Raw genomic sequence first — 20,959 nt, 5'->3', positions numbered from 1 at the left:
TGGACGGCACTGTCTAGAATACAAAGCCCAGGTAAGGAAAAAGTAAAGCTTCCCTAAGTCTACCCAGGAAGGTATACTTCCAGAGAGCAACCAAGTGGTGGAAGGATCAGAACCAATAGGCACAAAGCATTTTAAAAAATATAATAGGAAATATCAGAGTGCATAACTCTTAGTAAGAATAGTATTGAATAAGGGCTTCCCTGGTGGCACAGTGGTTGAGAGTCCACCTGCTGATGCAGGGGACACGGGTTCGCGCCCCGGTCTGGGAAGATCCCACATGCCGCGGAGCGGCTGGGCCCGTGAGCCATGGCCGCTGAGCCTGCGCGTCCAGAGCCTGTGCTCCGCAACGGGAGAGGCCACAACAGTGAAAGGCCCGCGTACCGCAAAAATAAATAAATAAATAAATTAAATTAAATACAGCATTGTTTCTCATCATCAAAAAAAAAAAATTTAAAGAATAGTATTGAATCATAAAATTTGTTTCAGTTAATAAATACATACATTTATATTTACTATGCTACAATGTAAACTGTATTTCTTACTGGAGGTCACAGTCAAAAAGCCCTGAACACCATTGGACTAGAGGTAGAGACTGAAAGAAGAGAGACTAAGGAGGAGACTGCTGCAGAAATGCAGCCTGGACTGCTGAGGATGAAGAAATATGGAGGGGCTAGAGTGAGCCTCAAGAGGCAGAAGCTGAAAAAAAAGGAGAGGAAGCATTCTATTTGCCAGGTCAAAGGCCCACCAGAGTGTCTTGCCCTCCTCCGCATCCCCATAGCAGTACTGCCCCAGAGCATTGTCCTACCTCATTCTACCCACCAGAATGGGAGCTCTTCCTTCCAACGTCCACTGAGCACAGGGCTTGCACTCAGAAGATACAGTTATAAATGTCTACAAACTTGGATTTCAGAGAGAGAGGTGACAGGAAGCAGTCAAGTCACAGGTACAGCTGAGTCTATCCCATGTGGGTGCTGATTCACAGAAAACACATCAGGCAGGATTAAACCATTTTATTGCTTGTGGGTAAGGCTGGACAGGCAGTGACAAACCTCAGTAGGGAGGGCAAACACCAGCTAGATCAAGAGGGGAGGGGAAGGGGACCCAGAAACAGGACCTTGGAGGAGAAGGTGAGCAAAGAAGACATCATCCTACTGCTCTTACAAGTCCTTACAGTCACTCAGGAGCATCTTGGGGCCCTTAAAGTATAGGGCTCTGGGCCTGGAGCTGAAAGCTGCTGGGCTGCAGGTTAGAAAGGGTATGCCTCTGGAGATCTAAGAGGAAAGAAAGGGAAGAGAGAACAAATCATCAGCAAGCACTGTGATACATACAGACCTAAGCTGTGGGCCCTGATGGGGAAGGACATAAAGGCCTGACTCGGGATAAGGAGCAACGGAGGTTGATGGATTCACAAAGAAAGAAGCAGAGACTCCATTCTACCCAATGTCAAACAATTAGGCAGCTGGCATCCAGGCACCATTCAGATTCAGCTTCCCCAAGATCCATGCCTTACCCCCACCTAGCTACCTTAAAAGTTCCCAACTACTGTTACTGTCTGGAAGACTGACTTCAGAGCTAGATGAAGAAAGAGACATGGCGAAGGTGGCAGCCAGAGGCAGCTTAGACTGGAGGACGTGAACGGAAGTCCTGCAAAGGGGAAAGAATCAGAGGCAGAGATGGTGATGGTGGGTCAAGGGGGCCCTCCCAGCACAGAACTGTCCTCCTTCCTGAGGCTAGGACTCCAGTCCCCTCCCCCTTTATCCTCCAAATATATAGAAATACCTCGGTGACTCTGTGTCAAGTAAAGAATGCCCGGTACTGCCCGTATGGGCTGCAACCCCTACCATACCACCCCTACCAGCCCATTTCAAATTTAAGATAGCTAGCTGAACTTTGGTCCCTAGTGCCTGGTCTCTGTGAGACAAATCCCTTCCACTACCGCAAGCAACCATACTCCCTGACCTGAGGGGGTCGTGCTCCCACCGGGCATCCTGGACCTCTGTCCTGGCAGCCTCCAGGGTGTGACTTTTGCCCTCCTGGCCACTTTCCAGCTGATCCAACATCTGCCAGACCATGGGCCCAGGTAGGACCAAACCTCTCCCTCTCCAGAAGCAACTCCCCCTCCCCACAATTAGCCTCTTCAGCACACTTGGAACCCTCATGTGGACAAAGATAGTTTCTCATGGCCTGGAGCAGAGGGCTTGGGAAGAAGAGCTTTGGAGGCAGGTGGAGTCAGCAGAGGGAAGAGAAGGAAAGAGATAGGGATAGGAGAGGGTATCCTGGCCCGCCAGCAAAACAGGATAGACAGAGAAAGGACGGGGCCTCCAAAGGGAGATGTGAACAGATAGGTCCGATCCTGGTCCTACCTTCCAGCTGTGGGCCTGAGCTTGCTGCCCCTCAGTCATCTGTTTCAGCAGCAGCTCCTGGTGCTGGCCTGTGGATGAGAGAAAATGTAAGGGGGATGTTCTCCAACTTCCTTCCTTCCCCTTCTCTGGCACTGAAAACTAGGACAGAAGCATTCTGGTCCAGCTGCTGAGAAGTTTCCAAGCTGACTGGGGAGACTAGACTCACACCATGAGAGGTAAGACAAAATATTTGGCCAGATTTCTAGGAAGCTCAAGCAGTCAGAGCTATGGTCATTTATTAGGAAAGCAAGAAGGCTTTCCAGAAAAGGGAACAGGTGACTTCACACCCACCCCCAATCTTTTACTCACTCAGCTGGTCCTGCAGCAACTTCAATTCCTCCCGAAGAATCTCTGACTCCTCCCACAGCAGTTGCAGCCTGCAGGAATGACAGCAGTGTCATTCTAAAGCCAATTAACAAGCCCAGAGGAGGCTACCAGAGTACCAGGAGTTCAGAGGCCTGAAGAAGGTGAAGTTTTGCCCATCACTTACTCATTCTGCAGCTCTTGGTGAAGGCCACTGGTAGCACTGCACTTTTGTGGTCCTGTTTGTATTTGGGCTCGCGCCTGTTCCTGTACCTGGTTTCGAAGGCCCTGCAGTTCCCTTCTCAGCCCCTCCAGGCGTTGCTCCAGGAGAAGGACCCTTTGCTCTGGGCCCCCCTGCAGCAACCTTAGTGATGCTGTAGTGGGACAAGTTGGGGATCAGCCCCTCTAAGAACTTCACACATGAGCCTAGAGACTCCACTTGCAAATCAAGACACAAGCACACACACAACAGGAGTGCACCAAAATGTGTTCACACATATGAGACTGTGTATATGAAGAAAAGAACTGATCAGATACCTTCTAGGGCAGAGATCTGGTACTTCTGCTGCTCTCGCTCTTCCAGTAGGCCCTGCACAGCTTGCCTTAGTGCCTCAGTCACCTACCCAGGCAGAAAAACCACACGAGTTATTGTGCAAGGGGCTCCGCCAACCCCTGGTATCTTCATCTCACACAAACCCCAAACATACTCACCTAGGAGTCCATGCCTCACCTGAGCCTGGGATCGAAGCTGGGATCGAAGAATAGTAAATTCATCCCAGAGAAGATGCACTACAGGCCTCAGCCCAACTTAGTCTCTCTGGGACAATGGGAGTCTCTAGAGCCCAAGGCTGTTGAGCTTGGACTCCTGACTGGGGAGGCAAGTAATGAGGGGAAATCCAGGTCCCAGTCAGGTCTCCTGCTGAGGGAATAAGGAAGGGACGAGTGCAAAGCCTATTGGGGGGGGGGGGCGAAATGTTTGTTCAGGAAAATAAAAAGCTGGAATTTGCAAGGACTAGTGGACGGCATAGGCACTGGAAAAAGGCAGATTCTGGAAAGAGAAAAGGCTGAGGGATAGGTAGAAAAAGGAACAATACCCGTGGTGGAGACTCCAAGGGGATACAGCCTTTGCTACAAAAAAAACAAATGCACAGGCCAATGAGTTCTGTCTTGCAGTCCCTTAACCCACATCCCCTAAACCAGAAGGCGGGGAACTCAGGCGCCCCCTCACCTTAATCCTGGCCACATTTCCGTCAGTAGCATTGAGAAGCGCACCGAGCTGCTCAGACCATCTCAGGCTCCTACTCATAGCCTGCGGCAGAGCTCTGGCTCCCTGGCATCTTGTGCCCTTGCTCTCCCAACTGTGGGCACCCAAGGCACAGCCCAGGAAAGACCACAACGTCAGATCTAAAGAGGTGAGTGGGGGATGCAATAATAGAGGTAAGGATGCAGTATCAGACCAAAACTGCGCCTCTGGGACTAGTCAGGGGAGCAACGTCCTTGGGGAACTGGTGGAAAAGCGGGATGCCCTGATACGCAGATATCAGATGGGAGTTAAAAGGTACCGAATCTTGGTCGAGACCTCTCCAGACGCACGACACTTGCGCCATCACACCGAACCTGTGCCAGCGACTACTGCCGCCGCCCGGTTCAAACCTTACGGTCGGCCGGGAAAGCCCGACTTCGCACTGGCCTCCGCGGTGCCACTTGGGAAACTGAGTTCACCTCTACTGGAGACAGCTGGCGATGCAGGCTACCGAACTACGTTTCCCTAGAAGCAACACGCGCAGTCACAGCCCCACCGTGAAGCTTGCCGGGAAACTGAGTCCTTCGGCTTCTGTAGTGGCTGTCTCTAAGGACCGAATGTGTCCCAGGATGCATCGCGCAGAGCCAACGAAGTCCCGCTGCCGATCCCAGTAGTTCTTGGGAAATGGAGTCCAAGCTGCCTCAAAGCTTAACGTCCCGAGTTACCTTGAGACTCCATTCCCCAGCAGGCTCAGCGTGTAGCGTGCGCTATGGAGCCGCAAGTTGCAGAGCTGAAGCAGAAGATTGAGGACACGTTGTGCCCTTTCGGCTTCGAGGTTTACCCCTTCCAGGTTGGTTTATCCCTACTGTGGTGCTAGGGCGAAGTGTATGGTTGGCTTCGGTGCCACCGGCGTGAGGCCCTGGAGTCCTCTGAACTTTCCCGAGCTCTTCTGGCCCCGTGTTCGTTTGACGTATCGGGACAGGGTCTCAATGGACGCTTGGTTTAAACGGGTAGAGAACTGTTGCAGGTTTGTCCTTTTACCCTCATACAATGCCGGATTGATGAATAGGAGACACCATATGATCCAGTAACCCTGTGGCTTTGTCACCTACGTAATTTACAGGAAGAAAGGTACTGTGGGGCCAGAGTCATTTTGGAAGCTTCCCGAAGGAGTTGGGAGGAGGGCAAGGCCTGGAATGTTTGCATGGCTAGAATTTTGGTCATCTGATTAGCGAAGGGCATTCATGGTGTTGAACAAGCAAACAGTTGGCTGGGTTGTTCCATCTACCGATAAAAGGTTACATTCATGATGTTGCCAGTCACCAGTGCTGGGCTGGGTATATAAACTATACACTTGCCTGACACAGAAGTCTGGCATCACCACCTACCCTTGTTCACATAGGTCCATTTCCCTATATCCAGTGTCCCCTGCACTGAACCCTGTGCTTGGAAACAAAGCTAAGTCAACTCAGCTTGAGCCTTTTGCCTGATGCTTAAGAGGCAGCCCACTTCCACCCCTTCCACTGAGTGGCACACAGCAGTGCTGGGAGGGGATCATAGAGGAAGAAGTAGGTTGGATCTAGCCTCAGAGAGGCTTACCTGGAAAAAATGGAGTTGAACTATATATGAAAAGATAGATTGGAAGGTTATATACATCCCAAATATCAGGAAGAGCTTGAATAAAGGTGTTGAGGTAGTAGTGGTGGATGGCAGGTATGAGGGAGAGTGGAGATGCCTAGCTGGTGCAATCAGGTAGGCCTGGATAGGGGGAGCTATGGTATTGAACAGTGCCATATACAGCCCTGCCAATCATCCTGAGCTCCTCCTTCTCTCACCTCCCTAGCTCCACATACAATCAGCCAGAGACCTTTAGCAACAATCTGTCTCCTATCCCAGACCCATTTCCTTCCATTCAACCCATCTATGCTCCTGGTCCAGGCCACTATTTCTCATTTGAATTTCTGCAGTAACCTCCTTCCTGCCACTTTGCCTCCATTCCATCCTCCACACTGCAGCCAGACTGATCTAAAACTGATCATGTCAGTTTACTCCTTAAATCTTCAATGGCTAGCCCTCATTGTCACCAAATTAGACCCATATTCCTCAAATTGGCAGTATTCAAGGCCAGTCACAGTCTTACTCCTACTGATCTCTCCAGCCTTCTCTCCCTCTGCTCCCCTCTACAGATGCTTCACTTCTGTCAAACTAGACAATTTGCTATTCTCCAACTATGCCTTGCACTTTTTACCTTTGTTTATGCTGGGACCTACTTAAAACACATACCAGATTCTCCCTCTACACGTCAGCCTGTAAAGTTTCCTTCCTAGCCTTCAAGACTCAGCTTCCAAGCCTTTTCTAATTTCAGAGGGCCTTCACTGGCCCTGTTATTGCACTAATCACAATATAATCAAATTTTTTTTGTCCTTAGTTTTTTATGAATTCTTTTCTTCTCTATTGTAACTCCCTGTCAGATTCAGTTGCGTCCCCATAAACACACATCATACATCAGTAGAATTTCATTGATTGAATAAGATGGAGGCTGGGCAAGATGCATGAAGCCTTGAATGCAAAGCTAAGGTATGGGCCTGGCTAAGGCCTAAGTTGGCCCTCGTGTGGCCTGAATTTTCTCTATTCCAGGTGGCATGGTACAATGCACTCCTGCCTCCAGCCTTCCACCTGCCCCTGCCAGGACCTACCCTGGCCTTCCTGGTACTCAGCACACCTGCCATGTTTGACCGGGCCCTCAAGCCCTTCCTGCAGAGCTGCCACCTCCAGCCACTGACTGACCCTGTGGACCAGTGTGTGGCCTACCACCTGGGCCGTGTTAGAGAGGTGAGCAAGGCTGGCTGTAGCCTTCCCCAGCTTCAAAACCTGCACCTGCTTCCAGCTCCTCGACTAGACCTGCTTAGGGCTAGGAGCCACTTCCCGGGCAGAAGGGTATCCTAAAGCCAGCCTTGACAATATGATCTCTCCCCATTCTGCCTTCTCACCCCAGGTTTGGCCACCTCCTCTAGCAGCCCCCTAGGTCTGAAACCAGTCTCACTCACCCTTCACTGATGTACAACTCTATGATCAGAGTTCCCTTGGCCTCCAAGTGAAATGGGAATAAGCCCAACATTCCCCACGCATCTCTCCCCTTTCTTTGCCCTAGACCTGGAAGCTTTATGCTATCTTTGGGGTCTTTTGAGGACAGAATACTCCCCCACTACACACTTTACATGTATATACACACGTACACATACACTGGGTCTCCCCAAAGCTGGGCCATGTCTTCCTCCACATTGGGCCTCCGGAGAGCAGAGCCAAGTCACCCCTCATAAAGGTTTCTGAACAAGACTGTATTTCCCTTCAAACATGGGCCCTCCTGGACACAATATTGTTTTCTTCACGCTGGAGCCCCCAGCCCCACTCCAAGTTTAAGATCATGTTTCCCCTTTAAACATGACTTCTGAGGACAGGGCCGTGTTAACACAAGGCGCTGTTGGACATGGTCATGATTCCTCTTGTGCTAAAAGCTTCCATCTTGTTCTCTATCACAGAGCCTCCCAGAGATGCAAGTAGAAATCATCGCTGACTACGAGGTACACCCAAACCGGCGCCCCAAGATTCTGGCCCAGACAGCAGCCCATGTGGCAGGGGCAGCTTATTACTACCAACGACAGGATGTGGAGTCTGACCCCTGGGGAACCCAGGTCAGAGGGCAAATATGAATAGGGGCTGGAAAAGGAAAGGAAAATCCCTCAAGATTTCAAGTCCCAGGAGTTCCCTGGAGGCCTGGTGTTTAGGATTCCGGGGTTTCACTGCCATGGCCCGGGTTCATTACCTGGTTGGGGAACTGAGAATCCCGCAAACCGCGAGGCACAGCCAAAAGAAAAAAAAGATTTCAGATGTCATTCTTCCACCTCCCCTGGGTAAAGGAATTGATGGGTACAATCCAGGACAAAGGTGCACCATGGTCAGAGGTCTGGCTCCTAGAGACACATCAGTCAGAGAACTAGTCTGTTCTTAGTCTTTGTGATAGAACGGAGGGGGCAGAGCTGTGATTAGAGTGGTGAGACTGGGAAGCTCAAGTTCAGCTCAAGGAACCTTTCCTTGTGGTCAGTGACTTCATGAAAAAAGTTGTCCAGGAGAGGGAATAGAGGAGTCCAGTCAAGGACTGACCGAGGCTCACATGTAGACTCAGAATAAGAAATGAGAATAAGTGAACAAACCTAGCTTGCATTGCTGGTAGCTGGATTTGGTGCCAAGACGACCTCCATGACTGTTTTCTTTTTTACCCACTCCCCAGCACATATCAGGTGTGTGCATACATCCCAGATTCGGGGGCTGGTTTGCCATCCGAGGGGCCGTGCTGCTGCGAGGAATAGAGGTGCCAGACCTGCCACCCACAAAGCCCCTCGACTGTGTACCTGCAAGAGCTGACCGGATCACCCTGCTTGAACGCTTCAACTTCCATTGGCGTGACTGGACTTACCGGGATGCTGTGCCACCTCAGGAGCGCTACTCAGAAGAGCAGAAGGCCTACTTTTCCACTCCGCCTGCCCAACGCTTGGCCTTATTGGGCTTGGCCCAGACCTCAGAGGAGCCTAGCTCTACATCCCAAGAGCTTCATTTCACCACATTCATCCCCAAGAAGCCTCAGAGTCCCAGCAGAGGCTGGCTCAGCCCCAGGGTCTCACCACCTGCATCCTCTGGCCCTTGATACCCTCCCCTCCCCTGTGGGATCCTCATTTATGACAGTTGCACCTGCTGGGACTTATTTGGCTAGACAAGATTTTATTGGGTACAAGATGATCATTTTTGATAAAGAATTATAGTAGAGATCATAAATGAAGATAACAAGTCTAAAAGAAGTTTGGTCAAAAGACCAAAGCAGATCCAGACTTGCCACCTGCCTTGGAATATGGGATTATTACCTGTTACCATTTCTCTGCAGTGCTTCAAGATGCTATTTGTTACAGGGCTTAAGAAGCAACTATCCCCTAAATAACGGTACCTGCCTCAGAGGGTTCTTATGGAGACTGAATACAAAATAGTACCTGGCATATAATAAGCTATTATTAAAGGCCCCAGGAATCCTATACTGCCGCTCATAGCTCTTGCTTGTCTGAATACTGGAGGGCTAGGTAGGCTGGGGTAGCCGTGTCTGGAAGGTGTCTAGAAGGGCACCACATGATATACAGAAGGATTCTCAGTCCTGAATCTGCCCTAGCCTCAAGAACCCAGGAGGAATCCACCTTTGCCCCACTGACAACCCTCCCTCAGGACAATGATATGAGGATAAGAACTACCCTTAAATCAAGGATAGAAACCCCAGGGAAGCCAAGAGGTGCTCAGCACTGTGCTTTTGACACAGAAACCTACCCTATGAACACCAGCGCTGTGTTTGTCTCCCCCTCCCCCTTTTAGTTCCAAAGGTACTGAAACCTCTAACTCTGATCTTTTTACAGAACCAGTACCAGGCATTTATCAGAAGAGGCCAAGCTTCAGGTTTTCATACAGCCCTCCCAGTAGTGTAAAAGTAAATGTCAGTAATCTCACTGGGCTCTTAACCTGCAACCCAGCCTATAGCAAAAATTGCAGTGCCTTGGCCAGTACTGTAGTAGGAGGCCTTGCTCTTCTCCAGATATGGTGAAATGAAACACCTTGCTTCGAGGTCCATCCTCTGTATGTACTTGCATTTCCCCTCAATATAATTTCCTGATTCTGAGACACTCTCACACCTCATTTTCCCCTAAAGAGGGAAAGCAAAAAGTAAATTCCTCTTACACTCAAAGGCTAATGTCCCCCTAAAATGAAGAATCAACAAGGTCTCAGCTCAAGTTTAATAAAACTACAAAAGACCAAAAGCGATAACCTACTACTATACAATCAGTTTGCCTGCCCCATAATACAGCTCAGGCCATTCCCCCCAGAGGAAGAAAGGCTGGCCTCCCCAGCCCCTGCAGGAAAGGCCTGTCCTGTCCCACACCACATCTGGGCTGAGTGCAAGGTCTTGTGTTTTAAGCATGACAATAGTACAAAAGAGGTTTTGTTCTCATGGCCACCTACTGCAGCCTGGCCCTAAAATGGCCCAGTGCTCACTTCTGCTTAGAGAAATATTCTTTGCTCTTCTGGACATCAGGCTTGATGGTATCACTGCCAGGCTTCCAGCCAGCTGGGCACACTGCAAAAGAAAGGATACTAATTAATAACCTGATCAGTGGTGAGCTCCACCCTCCCAAGGACAAGTGGATGCCTCAAAACCAAATGTGAGCCCTAAAGAGGCAACATTCAGGCACCAGGAAGCCTACCCTGCAGTCTGAGATCATTCAGCCTTTTAGTTCAAAGCTATAAATATGTAATTTAATCCTCACCAGAGCCCTAATTACTATGATACCTAATTTGTTCAGAGTAACTGAAATTTAGAGAAATTAAGTAACAGCTTCAACTTTATACTTTGTTCTAAAAATAATCTGTCTAAAGCATGTACAGCAAAATATTACGATTTTGTTAACAGTAGGTAGTAGATAAGTGGGTATTCATTTGTTCTCAGTAATTTTATGTATGCTTCAAAAATGCACCTTTTGAGAAATAAGCTTAAATGCTCTTCAACAGATGGTGCTGGAACAGCTGGATTTCCACATGTAAAACAATGAAATTGGACATCTATTCATACCATACACAAAAAGTTTACTCGCAAATGGATCAACAGCCTATATATGAGCTAAAACCATAAACTCTTTGAAGAAAACACAGGGTGGGTCAAACTTCATGACCTTAGATTTGGAAATGTATTCTTAGACATGATACTGAAAACACAAACAACAGTAAAAAAACATAAGGTAAATTGGACTTGATTGACATTAAGGACTTTTGTAGATTAAAGGACATTATGAAGTGAGTGAAGACAACCCACAGAATGGGAAAAAATATTTATAAATCATATCTGATAAGGGATTAATAGCCAAAATTGAAATCCAGAACTCCCACAGCTCAACAGACAACCCAATTCAAAAATGGGCAAAGGACTTGAAAAAAGACATATCTACAAAGATATACAAATGGTCAAATAAACATATGAAAATATGCCATCACTAGTCAAAACTACAATGAGATACCACTTCACATCCCCTAGGATGGCTATAGTTTAAAAAAAAAAAAAAAGGAAAGTAAATGTTGAGAAGGATGTAAAGAGCCCTTGGTATTGCTGGTGGGAATGTAAAATGGTGCATGTGCTGTGGAAAAGTTTGGCACTTCCTCAAGAATCTAAACATAGAATTACCATGTGACCCAGCAATTCTACTCCTATATATAGCCCCAAAGTAACTGGAAACAAGGATTCAGACACCAGTTCACCAATATTTTAGCAATATTATTCACAATAGCCAAAAGGTGGAAACAACCTGTTAACAGATAGACATAACTCTGTGTGTGTGTGTGTGTATCGGAATATTATTCAGCCTTTAAAAATAATAATGTTCTGATATATACTACAGCCTGGATAAACCTTGAAAACATTATGCTAGGTGAAAGAATCCAAACACAAATGGATAAATACTATATGACTTCACTCACATGAAACACCTAGAATAGGCAAATTCACAGACACAGAAAGTAGAAGTTACCAAGGCTGGAGGGAAAGGGGAATGGTAAGTTATTGCTTCATGGTTACTACTGCCTGTTTGGGATGATGAAAAAGAGAAACAGTGGTGATAGATGTACAACACTGTGAATGTAATTAATGCCACTGAATTATGCACTTAAAAAGGTAAATTAGGGGCTTCCCTGGTGGCGCAGAGGTTGAGAGTCCGCCTGCCGATGCAGGGGACACGGGTTCGTGCCCCGGTCCAGGAAGATCCCACATGCCGCAGAGCGGCTGGGCCCGTGAGCCATGGCCGCTGAGCCTGCGATCCACAACGGGAGAGGCCACAACAGTGAGAGGCCCGCGTAACGCAAAAAAAAAAAAAAGGTAAATTATATATAACCACAATAAAAACTGATTACCGTAGTGACTTGCCCCCATACCCAAGAAAAATATAAGCTAAAAAATGACAAAGCTATGACTGTGTAAACCCTAACACTAAGCTGCTTCTTCCCTCTAGCAGCCCTTCAGAGATCTGAAAGCAGCAAGCAGTTTTCCTTCTCAGTGTTCCTTAACTCTGCCAAACAAGAATGCCTGAAATAAGGGGCAGGACCTCCACAGAAGGTCCTGCTTGTTTCACTAAGTAACTGCCTGCTATACCTTGGTAAGCAAAAGGTCCAAGTTTGAATCTTTCGCACACTTTATGCAGAAAAGAACCTTTCAACCTTTCCAACGATCCTAAGTTAGCAATGCTCCTTGGGCAAACCTAAGGAAAGTGAAGCAAAGGAACCAATCTCTGATTTTCTACTCTATTTGCTGTTTAGTCTTCTAGGAAGCATGTAGTCAGCAAAGTCCAGTAATGGAGCAGCAAAAATCTCACTTGCTCAGGTGAGAGAGGGGAAGCCCCTTTCAGTCCAAGGATGTCACAGCCTCAGATGTCAGACACTGCAAACAGCAGTCTGGGAACAAGGTATGGATGGAACAAGCACTAAATGGCAAACCCAGCTGCTTTACAAAATCTCCATTTGATTGTTACACAGTCATTAGCTTTAGTGGCACCAAAGGGTTAGAACACAGGTCCTAAGCATAAACAAGCTTCCAAGAATAAAAAACAACATAAAAACAGAGACCAGACCCAGAGCCACCCCGTAGTTTGCCAGCAGGGAAACCAAAGATTCTTCTGTCCAGGAATACAAATGATACAAAGATAGGAGGAATAATGAACCAGAAAGAAGGACCTTGACAATTTAGTCTCCTTGGCACTAAAAAGCCTCTTGGCACTTAAGACTGTACCAATAATTAATGACAGGACAGAAAGATCCACACTTGGATGTTTCACTCATACCCAACAGTGCTGGTTTTTCAGAATCAATATGGAGCCCAGAAGAACTGGCTGAGTCCCACATTTACCAGCTTTCAAGTGCAGCTGAAGGACCACAACTCTCGCCAACACAGAAGGCCCTAAACAATGACTTTTTCAGCATTTGAAATTACCTAAGAAAAGGAGGGCTTTGAATTTGGATCCCAGTTCCACCATTAACTATGAATATATGCTGTGTTTAAATATTGGTTTATTTGTCCTTAAAAATAGGAACATAGGATTTTTTCAGTAAAAAATTTCTCTATGGTATTTGTCAGTTCCACCCTTCTCTCTGCTAAAATGTAATGTAGTTCACTTGAAGACCCCTTCCCCGCAAAAAAGTGTAAAATTCAAGATCAAAAAAAATTTTTAGGTAAAAATAGGAACATAGGATATACAAACATAAGGTCATTATGTTGTACACCTGAAAATAATATAATGTTATATGCCAATTATATCTCAATTTTAAAAATAGGAATGCGGGGTTATTTGTCAAATAAACAACACATGACAGCACGTCATATAGACTGCCTGGTTGGTATTTACATGCTCTCAACTGGGAACTATCATACTATAAGCCATAAAAGGCTGCGCACAGAAAGCTGTGCCTGTTCTAATGGGATGGGAAGCAGCAGAGAACAATAGAGTGTGAAGAAGCAAGCTTCACAGTCATGAAAGCTTGGGTTCAAGAGTCTATGCAAGGTCTAGCAAAGTCCAGTAAAGGGCCGACTTGGCCACTCCAGAGCCTTCCGTCTTTGTACTGAACTTCATTCTCCACCAGGGGGCAGTCTCAGCAGCTGTCTGCTCCTTTAATCCAGAGTAAAGCCCACACATGCTTCTGCAAATGGTGCCTTCTGATTCCCATTACCTATTAGCCTTCCACTCTAGTCACGCTAGCACTTTTGGGTCCCCCAAACAAACACCACTAATCCAGACTCTTAACTTCCACCTCCTTTAACTCGCAAGATCAGAGCTGAAATGAGCCTTAGAGAGCTAGTCAGAACTACTTATTTTCTAGAGAAAGAAAATGAGATGTACTAAGACAAGAAATTTGTCCAAGTCCACCTGCGCACTTGATATCAGTAGCACTTGATCCCAACCATCTTACCCTCAATCATATTAAGCTGGGGTGGGGGTGGGGTTCAAGATCCCCTCCCCCTACATACCCAGCACCTGCAGCAGATGGAGGAGCTGAGTTCTTAAAACTCAACCCAGTTGGGATAAGGCTATCTCATTCCAAACAACAACTACACTGGGCAGAGATAGGGAGCTGTCAAAAGCTACAGCCTTATAAACTCAAAGGCTGGGAGCAAGTAGTTCAGGACTTTATCAGAACACTGCAATGAGAGAATATATAAGGAGAGAAGGGCTAGAGCAGTAAGAAAGACCTGCACTCTAGCAAATGCTAGATAAAAACCGTAAATTGAATCTACTCGGTCATGTTCAGACTCACAAAAACATTGTCTTTCATCCTGAAACTTCTAACGAAGAACCTTGGTATTTCATCTCAAACTCTTCGGCCCTAACCCCTCCTTCCTTAGAAAAATTTTTATATTGAGCATATATAGTTTGGTATTTGTTGATTATAAGTCTTACAAATACAACCACACTGCACCAACAGAATGGATTTTTAAAAGATAAAAACGTATTAACTGTTTCTACCTACTGTCTTTGGATAAGTTATCTTAGTCCTATTTTCATTTCACTTTCCAAAACTGGTTGGACATTACCCCAATGAAACAAATATTGTCTACAGGAATTAAGCTCTCCCCCCAGTAAACACTTGTCAAGAGCAGCATGGTTCATGTCTAGGTGTGATTCCCAGCCTTTTGTTTCGCCCTTAACACACCTATGGGATCCTCCTATACTCTTTTAATAAGTTGAATCTGCAGCAGTGAGCGATACTAAATGATCAGGGCAGAAGCTGGGAATACGCGATTGGAACAAGAAGCCTTTATATTCTCCTCCCCAGGCTTTTCCATTGCCCCACCCCCACAACCCACTATAATCCAGAGATGGCAACTTCTTGAAGAGACATAATCACCCTTTTATCTGGTAGACTTTGTTCCTCCCATCTTTCCCACTCCACTGTCCTGTCACCAGGCAGACTGCCTTACCTTCCCCATGTTTGTCAGTAAACTGGAAGGCCTGAACTAGTCTCAGTGTCTCATCCACAGAACGCCCAACAGGAAGGTCATTTATGGTGATCTGTCGAAGGATACCTTTATCATCAATAATAAAAAGGCCCCTGGAAAAAAGTATTAAAGGTTTGAGAGAGACAGTACAGTTTTAGAAATTGCTTTCTTAGAATAGAGAAGAAATGGAAATAGGCTGGTCTCCCACACTTGCACTGGCCTTCCCCTTAGGCCCAGCATAAAAGAATGAAATCATGCCACACACCTTAAACTTACACAGTGATGTCTATCAATTATTTCTCAATACAAAAGGAAAAAAAATGAAATGAGAAAAAAGACTCCACAGATCAGGGCTCTACCTTTCAAATAAAAGGTCCTCAGCCAATCAGATAATTCTCCTGATGACTGTCAGCCCCCCAGCAGGTATATACCTGAATGAGATGCCTTCATCAGCCTTTAAGACCCCATAGTCCTGAGCAATGGTGTGCTTGGGGTCTGATATCAAGGGAATGTTCATGGGTCCCAGTCCTCCTTGCTTCTTGGGTGTGTTGATCCTACAGCAAAAAGCACACATACAATCACATTCATTCAAACTCTTGTGTAGCAAAAGCATTAACTATAACTATTCCTTCTCCTGTCCAACATTCCTAATCTTACTCCCCAGAAAACTTCAAACTTTTTCCAGCAGTAAAATAACCGGCTGAGGACAGTTAAGGTCACCAGGGTACACTCAGCTGTAATCCAAGCTGCTTTTCCTCTGCTGCCAGGTAGTAAGAACAACAAGTCAGAGCATTTGTTCTCCTTCTATGAGCCAGAAATCAATACTTGAGAAAGTCTATTGCCAAAGCCTCCCAGTACCAGTTGCTGCTTAATTTAAAAGTCCATATGCCTGGACTTCCCTGGTGGTACAGTGGTTAAGACTCCGCGCTTCCACTGCAGGGGGCACACGTTCCATCCCTGGTCAGGGAATTAAGATCCCACATGCCACACAGTGCAGTCAAAAAAAAAAAAAAAGTAATAATTTAAAAAAAAGAAAAACAAAAAATCTCCATGCCAAATGGATCAAGAGGTTTACCATGCCAGGTGACAAAAGTGAGAATCCACAGAAGCACCAATCACTTGGCAGTTGAGTTTCTTAAATTCTTCTGCCTTATCACTGAAAGCAATGATCTCCGTGGGGCACACAAAGGTGAAGTCAAGAGGGTAAAAGAAGAACACAACATATTTTCCTGGGGGAAAAAAAAAGCCCAAGTTAGCCTTTGAAATAGACTTCCTGGGACTTCCCTGGTGGCGCAGTAGTTAAAATTCCAGCTGCCAATGCAGGGGACACGGGTTTGAGCCCTGGTCTGGGAAGATCCCACATGCCGCAGAGCAACGAAGCCCGTGTGCCACAACTACTCAAGCCCGCACGCCTAGAGCCTGTGCTCGGCAACAAGAGAAGCCCCCACTCTCTGCAACAAAGCCCGTGTGCAGCAACGAAAACCCAATGCAGCCATAAGTAAATAAATGTATTAAAAAAAAAAAAGAAACAGACTTCCTTGCCTCATAGAGAATGTAAACCTGAAGACATTCTCCTATGGAAAAAAGCAGCCTTTTCAAGTTGATGGCAGACACATTTGTTAAAATGCCAAGATGCTCAACAGAGAAGATTCCTTGCAGCTACTGTCAGAACCTCTTCCACAAGGTTCTTCGTTTCCATGATTTATTTTCCTGCCTCCATGTTAGCTGCCAACTACAGATAAACTCTGTTCCATCTAATTTTGATCTCTGGATAGTTAAAATTAGCACAAACACCAAGTTCTCCAGTGAAGAAAAAAAGCAAAGACGCAATTATCTACTGGACAATCTAATGCCAATGCTTATATAATCAGTGCCCAGAAAGAGCTGAATTGCTGCATTTTCTGCTGCAAGGCAATAAAACCAACAAGAGAAAGTCAGAACCTCTGCAATTCTTCCACAAGGAACCACAGTAATGTGATGGGTAAGATTTGTTTATTTATTCATTTATTTAGGCTGCATCGGGTCTTCCTGCGGCACTAGGGATCTTCCCTGCAGTGTGCACGAGCTTCACTCTAGTTGTAGTGTGCAGGCTCTGTAGTTCTGGCGCACGGGCTTAAGTTGCCCCACAGCATGCCCGCGGCATGTGGGATCTTAGTTCCCCGACTGGGGATTGAGCCCACGTCCCCTGCACTGGAAGGGGGACTCTTAACCACTGGACCACCAGGGAAGTCTCTGATGGCTAAGGTTTAAGTGATCACCTGAATAACCACAGATATGTTTCAAACAAGCCTGACAGGACAAGCAAAGAAAAAATTTATAAGGCAAAAGTTCCAAAAATTCTCCTGGTAGGTAACAGAATTTCTAGTTGCAATTTTATGAAACTCATTCTGATTACCAATTGAAGTATTCTAGATCTTCAACCTGAGGGCAACTTCTCACCATACCTAATGGGCTGAGCTATTTGGAGCAATTCCAAATATTCACTTATTTCCAGATAGCAACAATGTTTGCAAGTCAAAAACAAGCAGATCCTTTTGACATTCACTTTGAAAGCCAAAATCACTATAAACTCACTCACCGAAACAACCTTCCTCAGGGGCTTTGCCTAACAAGCTACAGCAGGTCAAGCCCTGGAGGGAACACAATAGCTCTTCCTAAACCTCATGCCTTTGCCCTTGGGCCAGAGTCACCTCCCTATAGTGCTACTTACCTTGTTTGCCAGGAGGAGCTTCTCTCCATAGGGCCCCACTTATCTGCTCTCATTCCAACCAATATGTGTAATTTGTTAAGAAACCTAGTCACAGGTTCTACCCAAAAGCTGACTCTAGGAACCGACTGCTACACCATCAAGAAAGGTATACTTGACACCTGAGTCTCAGGTTTGCATTCTAAGGAATTTCTATTTTCAATTGTCCCAGAAGACCCTGCTGCTCCATGACTGCAAAATAAAAAGAACCTCATTAGAACTTGCTAGGTGCCTACTTGAAACTATTTAACAGAAAGGAGAGTTATTCTAATTGTGACACCAATTTTTCTCTAGGGGCAAAACAGTCAGGGAATGTGCCTAAGCCCTCTGCCTAATACAGCAATCATGACACACATACTTCTTAAACTGAACTGAACATACAGTCTCACAGCTCCGAAGACTTTAGCTCTGAGACTTTAAATTGTTGAAGGCCTTTTATAACACGATAATGAGACTATCTCCAATAATATAACTGAGGAGCAATACTGGGAAAATAATAAAGATTTATGTCCAGACATAATGAAGCTTGTGCTTTCTCCAGAAGCAGTTTGGACTTAGGATATCTACCCTGTGTTCACTTAGGATATCTACCCTGTGTTCACTGATGATAATCACCACTTCAATAGGAAGACAAAGCCTCTTACCCTAAAGACACAGGAGATATAAAAATCATTTTACAATCAAATATGACAAGAGATACAGAAAATGAACAAGCCATCCCTAGATTGTAACATAATTCCACATTAATGAACCTAACTACTCTTACCTTTGTAGTCAGATAGGCTGATATCTTTGAACTGACCATCTGGCATTACAGCAGTTGCTTTGAACTGGGGGGCATGGTGCCCAATTTTGGCATTTCCTGAAGACATATTGCGATCAGCTGGAAAAGGTAAGAGGAAGTCAATTAGAAACAAGCCCCTTTTTTTTTTTTTTTTTTGCAGTACGCCAGGCCTCTCACTGTTGTGGCCTCTCCCATTGCGGAGCAGAGGCTCCGGACGTGCAGGCTCAGCGGCCATGGCTCACGGGCCCAGCCGCTCCGCGGCATGTGGGATCCTCCCGGACCGGGGCACAAACCCGCGTCCCCCACATCAGCAGGCGGACTCTCAACCACTGCGCCACCAGGGAAGCCCCTGAAGTTTATTTTTGTTTTTATTTTTTTACCTTTTATTGGAGTACAGTTGATTTACAATGTTATGTTTTCATTTTAAAATGGAAATTTTTTTATCAATTGGAGTAAACTCTTACTGTTCCTGAACCATCATTCGTACAACTACATTTTCTTCTGTACTTTCATTACACACATGCAGAGATAGAAAGAGGTGGAAACTCTCAAACCTGGACCCAAATGCACAAGGCCATAAACACTGAGCACCTGCCTCCCAGAAGCTGCCATGCTGCCTTTTCCCTGGACTGCACCTCCATCTGCCTTCAGAACGTGGTAAGCACACTTTGACCTTTCTCCAGGTAGATCTGCCAAAGACAGCACACACCCCAAAGCCAATCCAACTTTTTCAAGACGTAAGACCAAGATTTATGGCATCGGCTCTATTTCAAAATTCTAGGTGTTGTGTTTAAGGCCCAGAAGTCCTTTCAAAAATGGGTTTCTTACCTCGGGGCCAAGATCCTGGGGCAGTGATAAGTAGAACAAGAGTCAATTTATTGCCAAAGAGTAATGTTACACTGGATTCACCCAGGTCAAGACCAAAATAAGAAGTTAAGATTTAACCCAGTAAGCCATCAGTTTAAAAGTGCCAAGAAACTAACTTTTCCAGTCCCCAAGTTCTTGCTTCATAATACCACAACAAAAAGAAACGTTGTAAGCATCGATTGCCACAAACTTTTTACCGCTTAACACCTTTAATAGCAAACCAAAAAACCAACCAGCAAGGCACAAAGCAACTTGGCAACCAAACACAGGATGTGACCCTAACATAAATGGGTTTCTTGTCCAAACCTGATTTTCCAGGGGGCCCCCACGACCACTAAAGCACAACCAGTGGTGGGGGATGGGAAGCTGCTGGACTTCTGGTCGGTGTGTTCCCTTCAGGAAATCTCCCCTTGAACTTCTGTGGAGAAAGCCACTCCCCAAAAACTCACTTCAGGTACCCTCTCTGCCACTCCCATCATCACCCCCACCCTAGCACTTAAGAAAGCACCAGAAGAGTGCGCAGTCTTCACAGAGGGCATTTAGGATCACCACAAACCCATTCTGCAGAGAACTAAAGACGGAGAACGGAATCTTAGTATCTGAAGCTCCACTGCTAGTCACAGCTAAGGACCGAGAACAGCCTTTCCCCCTAATACACGACGGACGGACGAGTATTCTCAGTTTCTAATCAGTTTGCAGATCCACTCTAGAAGCTTCCCACACACACACACACACCCGCAGGAGACCCCATCACCACCAAGCCACGCCAAGCCAATCAGCGCCCTCTGCTTTGGTTGCCGGGGGAAGAGAATACTCAAGCCGCCTTTAGCCTCGAGTTTCAACCACGTCCCCGCACCCACAAGGGGGTCCAACGTGAGGGCCACCTCGCCCGGCCACCTTCTCCGTCAAAGAACCCCAGTTGAGCTGGGCAGGCCCCGGGGAGGGGGAGGGGGAGGAGGAGTAAAGGGCGAGGAGCGGGGCGCATGGGGCGTAGCGGTACGCAGAGGCCGCGCTGCCCATATACTCACCACTCCTCACAAGCCACAAAGAACAGTCAGGAAGCACACACGCAAAGCATGCGCCGGGCGCTGGCCTTTTATAGCCTGTAGGGCTCTCGCGAGAGTCAGGGCGGGCCAGGGGTGCGGATGGGGGAGAGGGAAGGGGGGGGATCTGGCCCGAGCACCGCCCCGACCCAACGCGCCCCGCCAGTATGACTCAGCGATTTCTCTCGCTGGGGGCGGCCTAGCGGACTACCAACCCCCCACCCCGCGTCGCCGAGGTTTGAGGCGTTCTTTTGATCACTTCCAAACCCGAACGCGTCCGCCTTGTCTTTAAAGCCTGAACCAGAGTAAGGGTTCTAGCTGCTGCCCACGGAAGACCACGTCTAACCAACCCCTGAGAACTATCTCTTAACATATTTCTCAAATATTACCCCCTTACACCGATTCCCGCAGCCTCTGCTGTAGTGGTGATCCTCAGTAACCCTCATTGCTTAGAGAGCCTCCCTTTTATTGTTCTGATTAACAGGGTTGCTGCTTTCTATCTGCTATCCATG

General features: G+C 46.6%; 3 protein-coding genes across 4 annotated transcripts; 1 reads left to right on the top strand and 2 right to left on the bottom strand.

Annotated features, from left to right (window-relative positions):
* Positions 1-1,188: 1,188 nt before the first annotated feature.
* Positions 1,189-4,583, bottom strand: CCDC163 (CCDC163 homolog). The gene is given in 6 exon segments (XM_089912713.1): positions 1,189-2,431; positions 2,712-2,779; positions 2,893-3,079; positions 3,243-3,321; positions 3,323-3,390; positions 4,505-4,583. Coding segments are annotated over 6 exon segments (735 nt in total). The 3' UTR covers positions 1,189-2,177.
* Positions 4,584-4,672: 89 nt separating this feature from the next.
* Positions 4,673-9,767, top strand: MMACHC (metabolism of cobalamin associated C). Of its 2 annotated transcripts, none has more exons than XM_022575575.3 (4): positions 4,673-4,798; positions 6,586-6,780; positions 7,488-7,529; positions 8,237-9,767. In XM_022575575.3, the coding sequence occupies exons 1-4, from the start codon at positions 4,718-4,720 to the stop codon at positions 8,648-8,650; spliced, it is 732 nt and encodes a 243-aa protein (XP_022431283.2). In that variant the 5' UTR covers positions 4,673-4,717; the 3' UTR covers positions 8,651-9,767. The 2 variants fall into 2 exon arrangements, with proteins under 2 accessions (XP_022431283.2, XP_022431282.2); XM_022575574.3 differs by having other exon boundaries at positions 4,677-4,798; positions 7,488-7,640.
* Positions 9,760-20,545, bottom strand: PRDX1 (peroxiredoxin 1). Its single transcript, XM_022575578.2, has 6 exons — positions 20,433-20,545; positions 18,520-18,636; positions 16,083-16,236; positions 15,439-15,561; positions 14,990-15,120; positions 9,760-10,114 (listed from the first exon to the last, which is right to left on the bottom strand). The coding sequence occupies exons 2-6, from the start codon at positions 18,623-18,625 to the stop codon at positions 10,029-10,031; spliced, it is 600 nt and encodes a 199-aa protein (XP_022431286.1). The 5' UTR covers positions 18,626-18,636; positions 20,433-20,545; the 3' UTR covers positions 9,760-10,028.
* Positions 20,546-20,959: the final 414 nt, after the last annotated feature.

The sequence above is a fragment of the Delphinapterus leucas genome, chromosome 1, assembly GCF_059928025.1.
Source record: "Delphinapterus leucas isolate spDelLeu-1000000601 "Yukka" chromosome 1, BTC_Dleu_Yukka2, whole genome shotgun sequence".
Lineage (NCBI taxonomy): Eukaryota > Metazoa > Chordata > Mammalia > Artiodactyla > Monodontidae > Delphinapterus > Delphinapterus leucas.
Note: the sequence above shows the minus strand (reverse complement) of the source record. Positions and strands in the feature narration are given on the sequence as shown.

Coding starts and splice junctions, on each gene's coding strand:
- MMACHC (XM_022575574.3), top strand. CDS start 4,718: ATGGAGCCGCAAGTTGCAGAGCTGAAGCAGAAGATTGAGGACACGTTG. Junction 4,799..6,585: donor TCGAGGTTTACCCCTTCCAG/GTTGGTTTATCC, acceptor TCTCTATTCCAG/GTGGCATGGTACAATGCACT. Junction 7,641..8,236: donor CTGACCCCTGGGGAACCCAG/GTCAGAGGGCAA, acceptor CCCACTCCCCAG/CACATATCAGGTGTGTGCAT.
- PRDX1 (XM_022575578.2), bottom strand. CDS start 18,625: ATGTCTTCAGGAAATGCCAAAATTGGGCACCATGCCCCCCAGTTCAAA. Junction 16,237..18,519: donor CAGCCTATCTGACTACAAAG/GTAAGAGTAGTT, acceptor TTTTTCCCCCAG/GAAAATATGTTGTGTTCTTC. Junction 15,121..15,438: donor GATGAAGGCATCTCATTCAG/GTATATACCTGC, acceptor ACTTTTTTCCAG/GGGCCTTTTTATTATTGATG.